This window comes from Ahaetulla prasina, chromosome 2 (genome assembly GCF_028640845.1).
Source record: "Ahaetulla prasina isolate Xishuangbanna chromosome 2, ASM2864084v1, whole genome shotgun sequence".
In the NCBI taxonomy this organism is placed as follows: domain Eukaryota; kingdom Metazoa; phylum Chordata; class Lepidosauria; order Squamata; family Colubridae; genus Ahaetulla; species Ahaetulla prasina.
Window position 1 is genome coordinate 220,215,257 of NC_080540.1, and position 18,881 is coordinate 220,234,137.

General features: G+C 36.5%; 1 protein-coding gene across 1 annotated transcript in view; it reads right to left on the minus strand.

The window, feature by feature from the left end:
* Positions 1–2,616: 2,616 nt before the first annotated feature.
* CNTLN (centlein) overlaps positions 2,617–18,881 on the minus strand; it is a 236,370-nt gene continuing 220,105 nt past the window's right edge. The window contains exons 25-27 of the mRNA XM_058168055.1: positions 16,594–16,791; positions 15,126–15,203; positions 2,617–3,031 (exon numbers count right to left, since the gene is read on the minus strand). Of these exons, the coding sequence (XP_058024038.1) occupies positions 2,930–3,031; positions 15,126–15,203; positions 16,594–16,791 (378 nt within the window). The 3' untranslated portion in view covers positions 2,617–2,929. The remainder of the gene's footprint in view (positions 3,032–15,125; positions 15,204–16,593; positions 16,792–18,881) is intronic.

Genomic DNA, 18,881 nt, shown 5'->3' on the forward strand with positions numbered 1-18,881 from the left:
CAAAGATTTAGTAACTGAAAGAAGTGACTTATGGCCATTTTCCACACTTTTTTGTTTCAAATTTTTAATTTTATTTTACATATATGTATCAATGTGTGAACAGTGCGACCACTGGGTGTTGCACATTTTAATACAGATAAAAAAATTCTAATATTCTTTACAATCATCAAATCTATATAATTCTGATAGTAATACACATTTATATTAAGGTATGGTCTTTCATTATTTAATTGCTCAATGTTTCAATATATTATTCTATTGTCAATCGAAATATTATTTAAACTTACTTAATAATACCATCATTCAATCTCTAGTTTTTCCACTTTATTATTGCTTTTGTTTAATTATATAAAGGTATATGTATATGAACATTCCCCCATGCTCTTATTTCTACCTAATTTCTAATTATTCCACCATTCTAAAAAAGAAGGGAAAGAAAAAGAAGAAACAAAACAAAACCAAACCAAAAAAACCCCCTTTCCTTTCTATCCATTGTGTCTTGCCCGCTTCAGTACTTTGATTCTTTAAAAAATTCTTTTTTAAATTTGCTTCCCATATTCCTCTCTTGGGTCCTTATCTCTATCTGCATCTACATTCTGGCTATTCAATCTAGTTGTTTCTCCCATCTCTACCCTCTTCCACAGCCTAGTTTTCAAAATATCTGCCTGGACTTGTATCTCCCTTTCAAAAGTATCTTCCTGTATCTCCAATTCTCCCTTTAACTCTCTTAAAATATTTTCCCCCAGTTTAATTCATCAGTCATTGTTATTTTTATTATTGTCTCCTCCTTGTCTTCTTTTGTTCGATGGTTCTCAGTTCTATCTTTTCCTCCATTCCTTCTGCTAGCTCCTCCCTTTTCTTGGCATCTTGATCTTTATTCATTGTTGCTCGTATCATATCTTACATTTTTTCCATAATCTCTTTAAATCTTTTCTCCATAATGTTCTTTGTATTTTGAAAAATCAACATCATCTCATTCAAAGTTCTACTCATTTCCTCCTTATGGGGCATCTTATTTTGTTTTAAGAATTCCCACTTTTGTCCAGTAGTCCAAGAACCATTTATTCAGACCTAAAGTTGCCCTTCAAGATGTACACTAATCACAGTTCTTTGTATCCCATAGGTAATCTATCAGTTCCATTTAAATAGTCCCGGGAGTTATACAAAGCCTCTTTGAGTCTCCTTTATAGGTTCAATCTTCTAGCATAACATTCAGAGGTCATTTTAATTAAATATCTTCCTTGTTCTCCTATTTAAGTTTCCAATAGTCATGGGTATTTTATTATATTAAATATATAATATAATATAATAAATATAAAAAAATATAAGTTCACAGTATTTTCACAATCCTTCAAATAAGTATTCCCAGGCTTGTATATTTTTCTTTTGTCAGCAGGTGGCGCGCTCAACTTAAATTTCAGTGTTGCCACCGGTCAGTCTGATTTTAATTATTTTAATTGTAATTTTAATTGTAATAACTTATAGAAGCAGGATAAGTTTTTAAAGAAAATAATTCCAGCATTTTAATATGCCTTCCGATTACCACGTCTTCCCAGTCCAATTTTCTATATTTTTAGAAGCTTATTGTTTTTCTCTCTTTAAAGCTTTTCCTTCCAGTCTGGTATTTTTCTCAGAATGCTTAATCGCCACTTTAACAAATAATTCTGAGCCAATAGTTCTAGATTATTCCTTGGGGATTAGGTTTTCAGTAAAAAGGAAACTTCTCCCCCAATTACAGTCACTGTTCACCTACTTCGCTCCAGCACCAGTCTTAATTGTTCCTCAGCTGTCCCAGCTTGGTGGCAGTCATCTTTAGGCTGCCTCTTCTCCTCATCATGATGGATAGGGAAAAAGAACCCCGGGTCAGACAGGAAAGTTGTGACTCTCCTTGACCTCACAGGCCATCCCTCTTTGCTTCACCACCTCTACATGGAGGCTTTGGCTTCTTTCAGAGGCCACCAGCAGGGAGAATTCGGCATGGGAGTGCGGAGACCTGCTCCTCGTGTCCGATCTCACGTCAACCGGAAGCCCCATTTTTCACACTTATGACCATTGCAGAATCCCTGTGGTCATGTAATCAAAATTCAGGCTCTTGCAAACTGGCATGTATTTGATATTTGCACTATCTCAGAGTCATGTGATTACCATTTATAACCTTCTCAACCAGCTTTCAACAAGCAAGTCAATGGGGAGAATCCAGATTCGCTTAACAACTGCATGATCCACTTAACAACTATAGTGATTCATTCAACAACTGTGGCAAACAAGGTCATAAGATGTGGCAAAACTCACTGAACAACTGCCTTGTTTAGCAATGGAAATTTTAGGCTCAATTGTAAATCAAGGATTCCCTTTAATTTATTCCTAACACAATATACTATTATTTTATAGATATACATAAAGATGACCTCAAAATAAGTTATTTGGAGAAGATATTTCTAAGATACAGTTAAATATTTCATTATTTTGTGGTTGAATAGATCTTAATATTCTATCCAACTATCATTAATATCAGTATTTCTTTTTAGTAAAAATAAGTTTTGAATAAAAAGTAAATTAATGGTAACTTTACTGATGATCAGGATTTGAAAAATGATACCAAATTAAAATTCAGGACTTCAGAACATTTATACTGAAAATTGCAAACCTACTTTATGAAAGTGTATACAATACACAAAGAACAGTAAAAAGAAATCACACTAAGGTAGTTTCGTATTTTGTTGGATTGCCAGTTTATTTTGTTCTGTATCTATCACACAAAATAGATTTGTGAATCTATTTTGATTATTTGTATTAATTTACATAAATGAAGCAAATCCAGATGCTATTGAATATGACAGGTCATCAGTTTTGTGCACTAATCCCAGGAACAGGATCCAGGGCAAAAGAAAACCCTCTTCCTTTTTAAAAGTCAGTTTATGAGCTCCTCCTAGGCTGCTCGTTTCATCAGAGAACTGTATTCTTCTGCCAGCTTCTTTTGTTCATTTAGTTTTTCCAGCACTGCATCCATTAAATATGAAGCAAAAGGAAACTGGAAGGGGAAATAGAATAAGAAAAATGATCAGTGAAGCCTATATATACATACATATATATATTCAGCTAAAAAACATTTACTAAGTATCCTGAAGCCATTAGATTTCACTTAGTCCTGACGATGGTACTCCTGCCCGGGAACTGCGTTTCCCTAAAATGGATCCTTCTGATTAGTGTGTGTAACTGTTCCTTATCATAAAAATGATAAAAGAGCAGAATAAAATGAAAAAAAGATAAACGCCTTATTGAACAATTCATGGTTTACTGACCATGTTAATGATGTAATCTGCAAGACCAGCAGCTCTGTCATTTATCTTCAATCAGCTGATCAATATGAAGTTACAGTCATCTCTAGGGCACTTATAAGTAGACGCAGCACTACAGGCTGACTGCTCTCAGGAGGGGCAGAGACAGAGCTATCAATACAGTTCCAAGCGCTGGGGGCAAAGGCTTTCAGAGGCATCCAGTGAAACTTGTGACTCAAGGCAGAAAATAACTTCCGAGATCAAGACACAATTAGAGTATTCTAATCAAAACTCTTTCCCCCCTTCTCTTTTTGAGTAGTGACGAAAATAGAAGAAGACATATGACAAGATCCCACCCAAAGCAGAGATGGAAATATTGTAAGAGAGGGAGGTATGTGTACCCCCCCTCAAGCCGTCATATGTCCACCCTGGCTTTATTTTATTTGAAATTCACGTTCAAGTTAGAGACAAATATGATTCACAAAGTGGTTGTGACAGAAATGAAGATTTAACTATTATTTATTTATTTATTTATTTATTATTTAGACTTTTACACCGCCCTTCTCCCGAAGGACTCAGGGCGGTGTACAGCCAAATTAAAATATACAATCTACAATATTAAAACAACAGATTAAAATAACATATTATATAACGGCCAAAAAGTTTAAAAATTTAAATGTAAAACTGTCCAATTGACCCCAATAAAACACAGTACCCCAATTTAAAATTATTAAAATTCAGATTTCAAAATTTAAAAATTAAAGTTAAAAATTAAGAATTAAGCCAGTCCTGCTTGGATGAACAAATACGTTTTCAGTTCACGGCGAAAGGTCCGAAGGTCAGGTAGTTGACGCAAACCAGGGGGAAGTTCGTTCCAGAGGGTAGGCGCTCCTACAGAGAAGGCCCTTCCCCTGGGGGCCGCCAGCCGACATTGCTTGGCGGACGGCACCCAGAGAAGACCCTCTCTGTGTGAGCGTATGGGTCGGTGGGAGGCAAAGGGTAACAGCAGGCAGTCCCGTAAGTACCCGGGCCCTAAGCCATGGAGTGCTTTAAAGGTGGTAACCAACACCTTGAAGCGCACCCGGAAGACCACAGGTAGCCAGTGCAGACTGCGCAGGAGCGGTGTTATCCGGGAGCAACGTGTGGCTCCCTCAATCACCCGCGCAGCTGCATTCTGGACTAACTGAAGCCTCCGAGTGCACTTCAGGGGTAGCCCCATGTAGAGAGCATTACAATAATCCAGACGGGAAGTGACTAAAACTATGAGGCAACTGACTAGTCTTCAGCTCACTTCAGTAAATGAACCTTCTATGAACACTCCAACAGGTCCTCTAAATTTCTACCACATGGCAGAAAATGGACAAGCAATTTCCCAAATGGTCCCTAAACTATGTTTGTGAGAATATAAAAAACTGTAACCATAGCAGACAAAAGGAGGGGAAGACATTTCTTTTCCTGCAGGTTGTGATATGGACATCTCAAATGTTGTGGCAGAGGTAACAAGAAGCAGCTTAGCTTGCACATTAAGCAATAATGGAAAATCAATCAGTTGAAAAAATTGGTTGGACTGAGAGAGATGCAAGTTTTGTATAACTGGAACTTAGAATAAACAAGCAACTTGAGATATGCAAGGAGACGGGAGACTACAGAAGGCTGATACTACCATCCCAGTATGGCACTGGCAGCAACCTTTTGCTAACAAGCTAGTAAGCTTGCCCAGGGCAAATGGTAGGCATGTTGGATTTTCCCAGTTGCATTATTTGATGTCATTGTGACAAAATCACAATGAAGCCACAAGACACGTGTGTCTATATTTATACTTGGTAATATCAAAATGTTTTCTTGATATTCCATATAAGAAAACCTACATATGTAGGGAAATGTGTATTTCTGTGTTATGCCTGGGCTTGGAAAAAAATTAATTTGATTTTTTCCCCATTGTGTATTGTAACACTTAACTCCTGTTTTGTGATTCTTTTTACTTGCAGGGAGTTTTTTTGTGATGACTTGCCAAATTTCAAATGTACTAGTGAAGCCGCAAAGTTGGGTTTTCTGTCCTAACAGAATCAATTTGATGAATTTAAATCTCTATTTGTAGGTGTCTTCTGTTAAATTGGGGGAAAAGCCTTGGGTTTAGAGATGGTTTCTGAATTTGATCAACTCTATAATATTCAAGCACAGCTAGCTTCAGCAACATGAGGGGGAAAAAAATCTTTTTGTCGTCTTTAGTTTTCATACCCAAACATAAACAAAGCAGTATCATAAAGTCAGGTGTTTTTTTTAAAAAAAATACTCCTATTTATTTATGTTTTAAAATGTGAAGTTATAAAGTACATGTTCTTCTGCATCCAGTTCCCATTCTCTATTCCTCCTTCAGGCTCTGTTTTCTGAAGTCTCTCAAACTTGTTTTGTGCTATGTAGGTCTCCATTTATTTTTGATACATCTATTATTTTTAGTGTTTTCTATTAGATGAATGTATTATTCCACCACTGTCTTGGGCTTGTGATCATTCTATACTTTGCTTGCTGTTCATCACGTTGTGAGGCTGCTTTGTCACTGTAAAATGATTTTTAAAGAGCTGTTTCTATCTTAATCATTCAGTGCAATCAAGGATAAGAGGCATTTGAAATGTTGCAGACTTCTTTTACATTTATCAGTTTCTGGGACCTGTTCTTATCTAGTTCACTTTATAGACATACATTCTACATCTTTGCAGTCTTCATCTTCTACTGAAGTCTGTCACATTTTTAATTAATAGTCAAGTAATGTATTGCCATTTTTCTTCTTCCTTCTGAACATGGTGACTGCTGCACATCTTTGGTTGTACTGGCTTGAGGATTGGGTAAATTGAAATCCATCTCGAGCATATCAAATTAGGAAAATTTACCCATACAAACTAAAGATGGTTTCTCCTTTTCAACACTCACCCGGAGTGTTCCAAGTTGAACCAAACTTGCATTCTGCAACATGAAAGCATGGGAACGTGAACATTTTTTTTGTTCTCTTGCTTTTCACCTTCAAGGCATAAATAAATGCAGGGTGATAGCCCTTGTTAACTACACCCTCTCCTTTCAAATCCTAATATTAAACAGTAGAAGCAATGATTTGACGACAACATTTTTGTCAGCCTGATTGTACAGATGGAAGGCCAGGAAAAAGCAATAACAGCACGATAGTTCTGTTCTTGAAGCTTCTCTTTCCAATTAACAAGCACAGTTCATATTTATGTATCTGACAGCAAAAGTCAACCAACCACTAAAGAAACATTCTCTTTGCACTTAGCACGCAACCTGAAAGGTCAACATCAACAAAACCATGCACAGCCCCAAGTCAAAGTTCAAGAAACAAAAACCAACACATTCACATTTTACAACCTGAAACTCATCAGCCGCTAGTAGAGATACTTGTGTAACTCATGCGATAGCTATCCCCATGCAAAATAAAGTATAACAGAAAAAAAAAACATATATGTAAGCCAATCCAGGAAATCCTAACTTCCTCACAACAACAATAACAATAGCAGCAACAAAAGTTATCAGGTATATGGTAAAGCAAAAGCGATCTCAGTTGGTTCTAATTTTAGGACTGGCTATTTAGAGTAACCTCTGTATGTAGATGCAGGGCCTGCCTCATCTTGTAAAATTTGGACATAAACAACATCATCTGTCTTTGAGTGTATTCTTAACAATTGTTGCTGCTCCCTCTCCTTATTTTCTCAACCAGAATGATCCCTATCATATTATTATTGCTCTGGAAAACAAAAACCCAGATTTTTAAAAATAGCAAATCGAACATGGGACTCCAGATTCAAAGGAATGCCCTTAAATCTGCCCTGGTTTTTTTTTTTCAGAACTAAGAGAAAACTCTCAGAACGTAGCTATTTCCTTTCAAGCACAAACCATGTTTTATATCTGTTCCTTAAAATATTGAAAGGTACATTCCAGCAGTAGGCATAATCGCATGAAATCCTAGTTTCCACCACAGCAAATTATTTGTAAATGCTATATTTTGACTTGAAGTGCTATGAAGGTAAGCAAAAATGAATTGTGTGGTGAAATGCTGTAAGGCATTTGTTCTGAAAATGCACTTAGATATAACAATTAACGGTATAAATACCTATTTATACAGCTGTATGTTTAAGACCAAGATATATGTATTTTAAATAATATCCATAACAATATGTTTGCCTGCAAGCTTACTATTAAACGACTTGCTCCATGAACGGAAACTGATGGGGGAGCTGGAAAGGAAAAGCTGGAGTCAGAAGATCAAGTGACAGATGCCAAACCAAAGCGTTGGCTTATAGGCAGCTGTCTGAATGAAGTGACAGTTTGACAGCTATTGAGGGTCAAGTGGTTATTCATTTTAAAAATCGTATTAAAGGCTGTTCAAGAAAATAATATAGGAAATTCTCATGTTAGGAAAGAAAAATACAACAAGATACCCAAATAAGTGGCAGAAGAAAGGAATGCACAGTTTCAGTCTTATTTTAATAAGATCTTAAGTCAGGGAATAAAAGAAAGGGCAAGTTTTCAATGAAGAGGATAATGCCTCGTGCAGATTTTCTTCAGAGAAGGATGACTGCTGGTTGTTCTGTATTTGGAAATCTGAGATCATTCACTTTCAAACACTTTCTTGATATGCAGAGAAGAGGGAACAGGGTAGAAAGGGAAGGCCTCTCTGGTTCTTGTATTTCGCTACCCCTTGCCTTGCAGCTTGACCAGATATCAAGATATTTGACAGATTAATTTGACCGATGACAAGTCGCTTTAAGTCCATCAAAGTTTAGTCTTCAGAGTCTTCCATTTGAATTAAAATCTGAAAGTCAGTAAATATTCCTTTCCTATGCTCTGGTATGACCATATGATTTAATGTGTGTTTACTTGGTGAGCAATTTGTCATTGCTCTCTGCTTTACACTTACGTCCTGTTTATTCAGCTAAATTTTTGTGTCATGAAGTATAATCCTTTTTCATCAGCCATGGTGATGTAGAGCTCAGATTACATTACAGTACATTACAAGCCCAAAGCTATGAAAAACAGTTTTACTCAAGTCTGTGACAGCTTTGAAGTTAATGGTGCTCGCATTATGTAATAGATCCTTCATGATCTACCTATCATGGTGGTTTTTAACTTCCTTTAATGTAAGGATGCTGGAAGCTTTCCTCTCTGGAGTGCACAAGAGCAAGACCTCTTGAGAAAAGACACAGACATCAGAAAGGCAACTACTAATGTTTTGCTAGCAAATGTTTTCAGTGGCAGCAAAGTCCACTAGGAGATTATTAAATCTCTCCTGGCAGCTAGAGTGAGATGCAAATAAAAATCAAGCCAAGGGCTAACAATGAGCTCTGTCCAGAGAATTGTGAAAAGTCTCTGTCCACCATGTTTCTAATTGGAGCAGGACCTAAGGAGGCAATTGAAAAAGTATGCAGCAATCTTCCAATTGTATTGGTAGCAGCTGAAAGTGAATACTAGTACAGCAGGGTGTCAAACCCACATCGTCATGTCATTGTCACGTGGCGCATCGGGGCTTTCCCCCCTTTGCTAAACCAGGGATGGGCATGGCCGGCACATTATGCATCTGGTCCGCAGGCCGTAAGTTTGACACACCTGTAGTACAGGTTTAAACTAAAGGACAATTCTTAAGATCGCTGGTCTGCACTTGTCTAGCTGCAGTCTGTAGTAATCAGCAAAACTGAGCAACTATTTTAAACATACAAGAATTTCACAGCCAATGCCTTTTAAATAGGGTCAACATTTTGGGGAGATATTATGTGGTCAATGTAAAATAGTCAAGAAAGACCCACAAATGTTAGTAATTTAGATACAAAATAGGGTTGAAACATTACAAAAAAAACATAGAGTGGGTTTTCCCCCTAACCTCAACCATGAGTGAAACCTCAACATACAGTTTCACTCAATTTATTTATAAAAGTATGGTACATAAATAAAAAACTAAGCAAGGTGATGTATTTAGTTGGGACAGATAACTAGCTTAGTAAAATAAGTATATATGTATTTTATTGCCTATAAATTTCTAAGGTTGTGTGTCATAGCACAGATCTTCCAGTTCTATAGTTGTGTGTTTCTTTTATTTAGAATTGTTTGCTTCCTTTTATGTTAGGCCATCATATTCATTAATTTGGTTTCTCTTGAAAAGTACATGAGTACTGTCACACAATCCCAGATTGATGGCTATAGCTGCCATTGCTTTACTCTTTTTCCTATTTATGTGCCTTTATCCTCTTTGGTCACTGTGAGCATATTTGAAATATGGCAACCATTTGGTTGCTGCAGCCATGGTCTAGCTATATTCCATTCTGCTCCAATTAAGATGACATATGATATGATTGCTCTATAACATAATTGAAAAGTCTAATTCACAGCTATCAAACTCGTGGCCTGTGGGCCAGATGCGTCACACGCTGGCCACAGCCGTGCCCATTTTTACGAAGGGGGAAAAGGTTGTGATACATTATGTGACAACACTGTGACGATGTGAGTTTGACACCCCTGGTCTAATTATATGCAATAATCACTGGAGGAAGAGTTTACTTATCCAGACAGAATGTTCAGTTCCAAACAAAAGCAGGATAGCACATTCAGGGCGCTTCCACTTGGTCTGGAAGGCGCTGCTTCCTAGGAAGAACATCACAACAAGGCAGAAACCAGGCTAGTCCCTTTTTTATGATTGTGATAGGGTTCTAAAAAACGGAGTGGAAGGTGGTTTTTTTAAGAGACCCTCTGCTTTAATTCCCACTTTTAAATTATGCAAAACAGACTACAACAGACTATTCTACCTTTCTGGTGTTACCAGATCCCTTTTATGGAAGATTGGATGGTTGATGGACCTTGTTTTTACCCTATTCACAAGACAAAATGTTTTACATATTCTCTGCCTGTCTGTACCTGTACCACCTATTCTATAATTATCAGATGAAACTCTTTTTTTACTCCTTTCTTCCTCACTCCAAATCCTTTTTCCCTTTACGATAATACTCCTGAGAACCTTGTTATTTATCCTTACGACTTGTTTTGGAAATCTCTTTTCGGTGTGCCTGAACAGCAAGATAAAAACCACACAAACATATATATCGATATTGGTATATCTGTTCAGCAGTTATCAGAGATATATTTGCTCACCAACATATTATTATTAACGACTGCAATAGGTGGCGAGTTCAATCCCCTTCAGTATCAACTTCAGTATAAAATTCAAGTGGAAATGGAATCTACACCAGAGGTGTGGCCTGCTTTATTATTATCCTCCTGGGGAATCTTTAAATGACAATAAAGAACAACTAGTGTTCACATGAAACTGCTCCCTCCCAAATTCTAATGTAGCACTAAAACGGTGCATGTCAGCAATAAAAATAAAATGTCTATGACATTTTAAATGTTATCATACTGTCACAGTGGAATAAAATTAGCCTGAAAAATGATCTAAAGGGATGTGATGCTGTTCATTTATGTACAACAGCAACAGCAGCAGTTTCCCTGTGTTCATAAAGGTTTCTCCATTAAATTTACCTCCAGTCAATAATTAGGAGTCCACAAATAAACCTAGGCAATTAAATCAATACTGTTGGGCAATTATGTTCCAGAGGCCAGGCTTGATGTCACAAGAAGACACTATATCAAACTTCAGAATTAAGTGATCTCATGTACTTTGCTGCAAGGCATTTTGTAAGGGAAAAAAAGAAAGGGTAGTGGGGGAACAGAGAGAAAGCCCAGCATATCACAAAGCTGATGTGAATGTGTTAATGTTTTGAATGAGTTATGTTAAGTCATAGAGAGAAGCTCTGATTTTTTCCCCAGCTTCTTATCTAGTGTGTAGTCCCTACAGAGAAAGCAAGAAGTCCCTTCCCAGACAGCACTTGCCAGGAACATGAGACGATTCTGGCTCTCCCGAAAAATGGGCTGATGCATACTGTAAAGCCTCTCAACATGTCATCATGTCACCCCTATTTTCAGAAATATATTTTAAAAATTAGCTCCTTCAGATTCCTCCTCATGCCATTTTATTCTTATTCGGATCTGTTTCTTAGGAAATACTTTTCTTTATGTAAGGAACTGAACTGTTTTCATTTTCCTATGGCAAGCCATGATAAGGGCAATTTAAATGTAAAATGAAATAAAATGTGAACAATATTTATTTGCAGAGATTAGACACCTAAACAAAGTTAGAAGTCATCCTTAAACTCAGATCTTTCCAAAATTTGCATTTGTGATTATGGGAAATAAAATCAAATGCAATCAAACATTTAGCACATACTTACTTTGGAGTAAGCTCTGTTGAATTAAGCTGGACAATCTAAAAGTTTTTGCTATGGTGAGAAGTTCAAAATAATATGACAGAAAGTGCCCCATGAATCAGAACAGATCCAGATGCCTCATACTCAAATACTGGTGCAAATGTAATTCTGGATAACTAAGAATCTTGGTTAAAAGGTAGAGCAAACAAAATGAGAGCATTGCCCTACATCCAGTGGTGGAATTCAAATTTTTTTACAACTGGTTCTGTGGGTGTGGCTTGGTGGGCGTGGCTTGGTGGGCATGGCAGGGGAAGGATACTGTAAAATCTCCATTCCCTCCCCATTCCAGGGGAAGGTTACTGAAAAAAACCCATTTCCTCCTGATCAGCTGGGACTGAGGCTGAAAATAGATGGGGGCGGGGCCAGTCAGAGGTAGTATTTACTGGTTCTCCGAACTACTCAAAATTTTCACTACTGGTTTTCCAGAACTGGTCAGAACCTGCTGAATACCACCTCTGCCTATGTCACCCTTTTTTTTCCTTATATCATTTTCAAAGCATAGAAACCAGATCAAAGAAATAATTATCTGCTTTACTCTGAGCCAATCAGATTCCACTTGGAATATTGTGACTGGTTCTAGGCATCACAATTCAAACATGACCATGCTGTATTAGAGCAAGTTCAGAGGGCTTGTTCACCAAGATGGTGAAGATCTGGAAACCAATCCCTATGAGGGATCCACAGCTAAAGAATCACAGCTTTCAAAAAAGTTGAACGAGAAGATAAAACAATTTTCAAATATCTGAAAATATTGTCACATAGGAGAGGATGTGGATTTATCTTCTATTGCTCTAGAACAAACAGATTGAAACTGCAAGAAAGTAGATTCAGGGTAAACAAGAAGAGGAACTTCCTGACTACATAAGTAAAAATATTGCCTGACAAAGTAGTAACTTCTCCACTGGAAGTTTCTAAACAGACGGCAAGTAGTAAGCCTTCAAAGATATTTTACTGAGCAGGAAGTTGATCATCTTTCCAAGTTTAAGGTTCTATTAAATGTCACTACATCAGCATCAATGTTACCCCTAATAAATTCTTTCTTGGAGCCCAAAGCTTATTTAGCATTAGCCATTGTAAACATTGGTGACAACTGAGTAGTAATACAGAGTAAAGTTAGAGCACAATGATAATCTGTATGCTAAGCAAGTAAGGAGAAGCATTTGTTCCTGGTACCTGATCCAAAACTCTTAAACACAATGAAGAGTAATCAGAGTAACATGTGAATCAATTTTAGAATGCAATTGTACAATTGGTATTTCCAGTTGAAGTCACATTAGCAGAATTTGTTGACAATCAAATTATTGACACTTCTTTAGCAAAAATATTTTGATAATAAATAGCAGCTGTACTATAAGATTCGACTATAAATTTTCAACTAAGTAAACACGTGCTCTACCCTCATCTGGCTGATAAAAAACAGCTTTATACTGATCACCACTGCTTATTTGTAATTCCTGAGCAGAAACGATGTTGATGCCATCAGCGCACTAAGTATCAAGATGTTTGTCATGAGCATATTTAAAAACATTTGCCTTTCAGACTCGACCGCCCCATTAACAAAATGAAAATGAAAAATGCATTACAGTCGACAGAAGTTTGAAAAATCCAGTTTATGTTGTCAAGCCATCTTGAAACAAAAGCTGCCTTACTATGACGAGAAAAGCAGGCTCTCACCTGCCAATAAGCTGCCCTTGATCACTTACAAGAGGGGTGCCTCCCAGCAGACTGTGTGTGTATTAAAAAAAAAAGACTTGAAAGAGAAGAAAAAGTATCACACAGGTCACAGCGGCGGTCTCAATGGACCCCTCAGGGATTTCAACTAGTCTCAGCCTTGTCATCCTCTATGCAGCTTTCCACTCTGCCCAGAAAATGTCGATAGGAAAATGTTTGAGAGGCCTCTGGTGGAAATTTCTTCATTCTTTCTGCATTGACAGGATGCCAAATCAATATTTACTTCCCACTAACAAGCTGCTTGAGGTCTCAGTAGAAAATATTGTAGAGAATGCGGGAAGACATGGTAATAAACAGCTGTCTGGCTGTGAGGAAAACATGAATTGACTGGAAACAGGTCCATAGTAAAAGGTCACTGAAACCCATGAACTCCTCAGGTGTCCATATCAACTACTAACTTTAAAGGCACATAATAAAAAAATCTCTTTTTTAAAAAGACAGATGAGAGAATGGATCTTTTTCTTTCCACCAAGGATACAGATGGGCTCAATAATTTAATTAATACATTTGCCTGTATCCCTAGATGTTTTAGTTTCTATCTGTAAAGTTAGCTCAAACAAATATACTGCTAACCTGTCTTCCATCTCACTCAAAATCTCTCAGACTATCAGGGAAAAAAAGCTTTCAAAATACATTTGAATTTGGAGTACTTTTTAAATTAAAAAAAACAACCAAGAGAAAACATTTTAATTAATAATCTGAATAAAGATAATTTACAAATTAGTTTAAACAAGTTTGATACTCATTAATCAAATCTGTACCTGCACTCCTCATACTAATGTGAATTCTTTCAAGGGATCCAAAAATTTTCAACTCACTCTCTTTTCCCCTAGCTTTGGGATGGCTAACCAATGGATCTTGGGTTGCACCTCATTGGCGTTTCTGTTTTTCTAGTCCCCTCCATTTCAGTTCCTCTGCCTTCCTGGATAAGGAAGTAAGGTGTCCTCACTTTGCAAGCATTCCTCTGAGTTGCAAATAAGAGGTGACTGGAGAAAACATTAATGACTTTGGAGCACTGCTGTTGGCTTGGCCAAGACATGTCTTTCTCAGACATTTTTTTATTGGAAAATGGCAAACCCATGTGAGAGGTTATAGCCTTATTATGATTTCTGGGTTCCTAGTAAAAGAAGCACCTGCCAGATGAAATGGATAAAAAATGTTGTAATGTTTTCAACTAGGCATCCATCTTTGGAAATGTCTCCTAAATGAACTGATAGGAGCTTCTTCTATCAGAAAATAATACATCACTCAAAAGACATTTGTAGTACCAGCAATAGCCTGTGACAATTTCCCATTTTTTAACAAAATGAGAACCTACTAATAGGGAAAGGAGCAGAATGAGACACACTCAAATGTCCTGGGCTTGGCCACCATTTAATTCTTTTTACAGGAATTCAGGATCTCTTTAACCAACCTGCCCAAAATGAGTGAGGATCTCATTCAGAGTAGCACCCTCCCTCCCCAAGTTACTTAACTACAGTGGAGAAAATTATCCCTTCCAACCTTCAGACTGAACAAGTGGACCATCACTGTCATTAATCATAGCCATGTTTTTTTGACCAAGAGGGAGACAGGGTTTCTTTCATTAAATAATAGGCCTCTGGAGGTTATTTGAATGAAGGCCTCTCTGATCTACCCCCCTAAAGCAGCTGTTCAGTGTAAGGTGCTTCAAAGCCCTTGTGAAACTTCTGATAGAGTAAGGGCTAAATTATTTGCACAGGTCTATTAAATAAGTATCTGTCAACGTGAACTATATAAAGCACAGTCTTGGTTACAATTGTTAAAGGATAATGTTGAATACCTGTCCTTCCAGAAGTTTTTGTAGATAGCTCAACCATTCTTTGTCACTTTCATATTCCATTTTCATCTGTTCTGTTTCCTAAAAATAAAAATAAAAATCCTGTACAAATTGTCTATTATGCTACAGTCAAGTTGCCCAGAAGACCACCTTATCTGATAGCAATTCTTAAAAAGTGGAGAAAAAGCAGAAAAAGGAAAAATCTGTTTCCCTGACAATTTCCAGACTGTTTATTCTTTTCACGGCTGTCCTAAAGTCTCAGCTTGACTTTAGTTCCCCAATTGATGAAGCTCAACCGTTCTGTATTTTGTCATCAATTAGGAACCAGCAGCCATCTAATTTAATTGCAAAATGAGGGCTCTTCAGAGCTTTGGCACTTTAACATATAAAAAACCCCGATGACTTTCTGCATTGAGCTTGGGTTTTAGTGATGTTATGGATAGATCAATGGTGTATTTGGTAACAATATAAAAAAAAGTTGCCAGTGCATATTTTAAGAACATTTTTTTCAATTTCCTAATCTAACTTTAAAATTTCCTGGTGATCTCCCTTCCAATCCTGCCTGACTCCACTTAGTTTTTAAAGATCAAATTAAGATTAGCTTGTTACTGCACCTAACACTTAGGCAAATAAAAGTTAAAATTGCTGAAAGCAGATGTAGGCAGAACGTAGGTCAGGATTTATAGGTCCATGATGTGTAACATATGCATTATGTTTTCTAATTCATTACTGTATAACAATAGCAAATCTTTTGCCATTGTTTCCTAAGTCTACTACTGAAAATGAGGAAACCTGGGGAAGGCAGATTTTTTTTTGGAAGGACTGTAAGGTCAATTAATTTATTCTGGCACTCAAAACACATTCCTGGGCTCAAAAGTATTTAATTCTAAGTGTATGTTTTTTGCACCTTTTTCCAGGTCAATGAAACTTGAAGCTGCAGCAAAAAATTCAATAGACTGTGTAAGTCTGAACTGCCTATCCTTGTCTTAAGAGATCAAAATTAGATTTAGTGAGCAGTAAGGCTCACAATAATATCAAAAAATGCTTCATTGATATCCCACATTTAGATAGCAGTGGAGGCCTGACTGACTTAAGATATGGGGAGTAATTTTTAACGATCCCTATAAAGGGAATTTATCAATAAGAGGCAGATGGTAAAAAATACTTATTTTGGCAGCATATGGAACTTTGAAAGTTCAGTGGCTAAAATAATAGGTCCGAGATCCGAGAGATCCGAGAACAGCTATTAGCTTAATACTAGCAAGATAAAAAGAAATTAAAAGATGAGATTCTTATTTAAGTAAACTAAGGTCATCAGATAAATTGATTGCTTATTATATATAAAAAACAGTAAAACAAGTCTAAAGGAATTTTATATTTCTTAACCCATTGATTTATAAGAACCTATGCCACTTTACACATACACAAAAAAGAATTAAAATTAATTCTTAGACAAATTAGTATAACTTACCTCATCATTTACAACATCGAGAATCTCATCTAAATCAGTTTTTGAAATATTAAGGATTGATGCTGCCAAGGACTGAGCCCGGTGAACAGATTCTTTGGAAATGTTACCACCACATTTTTTGTCTTCCTGCATTTTTTTAGTACATCTGATTCGTGTTCGCATCTCTTTCACATTATGCTGTAACTCAGTGGCCAAGCTCTGTGAAGATAAAAATTAAGTAAAAGTATTTATGATTAATTACCTACTTTCAACACATTGCAGCCCACACATTTGGGAAAATAAACAATTCAGCAAAATACAGTTGTCGTTCTAATACAAGTCAAACAAAATAGGCTAGAAATGACAATATCTATATCCACATTTATATCTGCATATGTATATATACATGGGATAAAATGAATATGTCAAGGCATGTCTAACAATACTTCTTTTTGTTTGTTAGTTGAAACTAATAAGTACATTTTCAAATTAAGTAACTAAATGCGAAAAACATGTTTTTTTAAAAAATAAAATAAAATATTCCGCACTTACAATTAAGAATTCTCAGAGGCTGCTACAGTAGTAAACTTGCCACTATTTTAAGACCTGTTTTGATCTAGATCAGTGGTTCTCAATTTTTGTTTTCCCCACTGGACCACTTAAAGTTTCTAGTCTTAGTAGACACCTAGGATTTTTTGTTCATTCTCCAAATCAATGGGCATGCATTATTCATATTGTAATAACTTTAGTGTATTAATAAAATTATGGGCCCTAAGTTAGAATGCTAAATAGGTATCTGTAACTGGTCTTTTTAGAGGAAAAATTAGTAGAGCACATCAGTGTCATACTGTGAAAAATTAGTAGGCCAGGGATCTGTTAATTTGGTTAAAGCAGTCCAGCTCTGTAAAACTACCTCAATTTTCATCATCCAAACTCTTTCCCTAGTAAATCAAATACAGGGCCCTGTGTGTGTATGTGTGTGTCTTTGTGTTTTAATGACCCTGTAATCCCTTGCATCAAGTCGGGATGAATGTTTCAGCTTGAACATTTACTGACTGCATACCCTTCCTGACGCCTATGCGGAGTTCACAGCAGATACTTTCTCTTTGAGCCCAGAAAAAGAGGAATATTCTGCTGCTACCCAGGATTGAATTCACAGCCTCACAAATCCACCTCCAGACCCCCATGCCGCTCTCGGGGCCAAATATATATATATATTCCTGATTATTTTATAAGGTATCAGTGGAACATCTGAATAATAGAAGTGTTTATGAACAGCAGAACATACAATTTTTGTTTTACAGTTAGAATATAAGAACCCCAACTGGAATATTAGAAGTTGGCTGTATTTCAACACTCACAATGACTATATTATCATGTTGGGAGAAAATATGTAATGTATTGTTATATTCTGGTCATATGCAAAAAAAAAGAGTGAACTAAGACTAAGGCTATTGTTTCTTTATATTTCATTTCACAGCTATAAGACTGGATAGTCATATATCGTAATTTATTTTGACTGCTACCTGTTACCCAAATTGCAGAAAAACTGATGGTTTTAAACACCTTTTTGAAAATATTCTCACCAACTGAAAAAAAAGCTGTTCTACTTAGCTTGTTCAAGCAGCAGGATTTTTTTTGGTTTTCTTTTGCCTATTAGGCCCAAGCCCATCAAACAACCAACATGCTGTATCTGATATTTTATTTGCAAACAGAGATGGTTATGGATTGAAAGAAAAAAAAGAATGCTAATGCATAATGGCATTAAATGCTTAATGGAATGAATAATGAATAATATTAACTACAGTAGGAAACCAACACTGATAACGATAGCCACATTGTACTACTAATTAGCCAGCTCTGCAAAAAAATAAATAAAAATTAGTATTTGACAATGCCAATATCTATGAGTGACCCAAAATATTAGACTGGGGCAATATAAAAATGTGGAGAGTAAATAAATAAGTAAATATAAATGCCTCTGGAAACAAATCAACAGGATATGAACAATGCCCAGCAAATTTAAACTTTTTCACTTTTAAATGCAGTCTGAAGGTCATACAAAAGAAATGAGAGGTTCCTATCTTGTATACGCACTGAGAGAGTGCAGAATTAATATTGGGCACTAGTGAACAACAAGTTGTTGATTTTTCTTGTTAGATTGTAGTAGTCTTCTCCCAGAGAAGGTTGTCATACTTGGGCCCAAGGATAATCTTTTGTTACTCTTGAGGACTTGGCTGCTGTTGCTGGAGTATAGACGGATGATAAGTGACTGATAAGCCCCTTTTTGCAGTGTCATTGTAACTTTC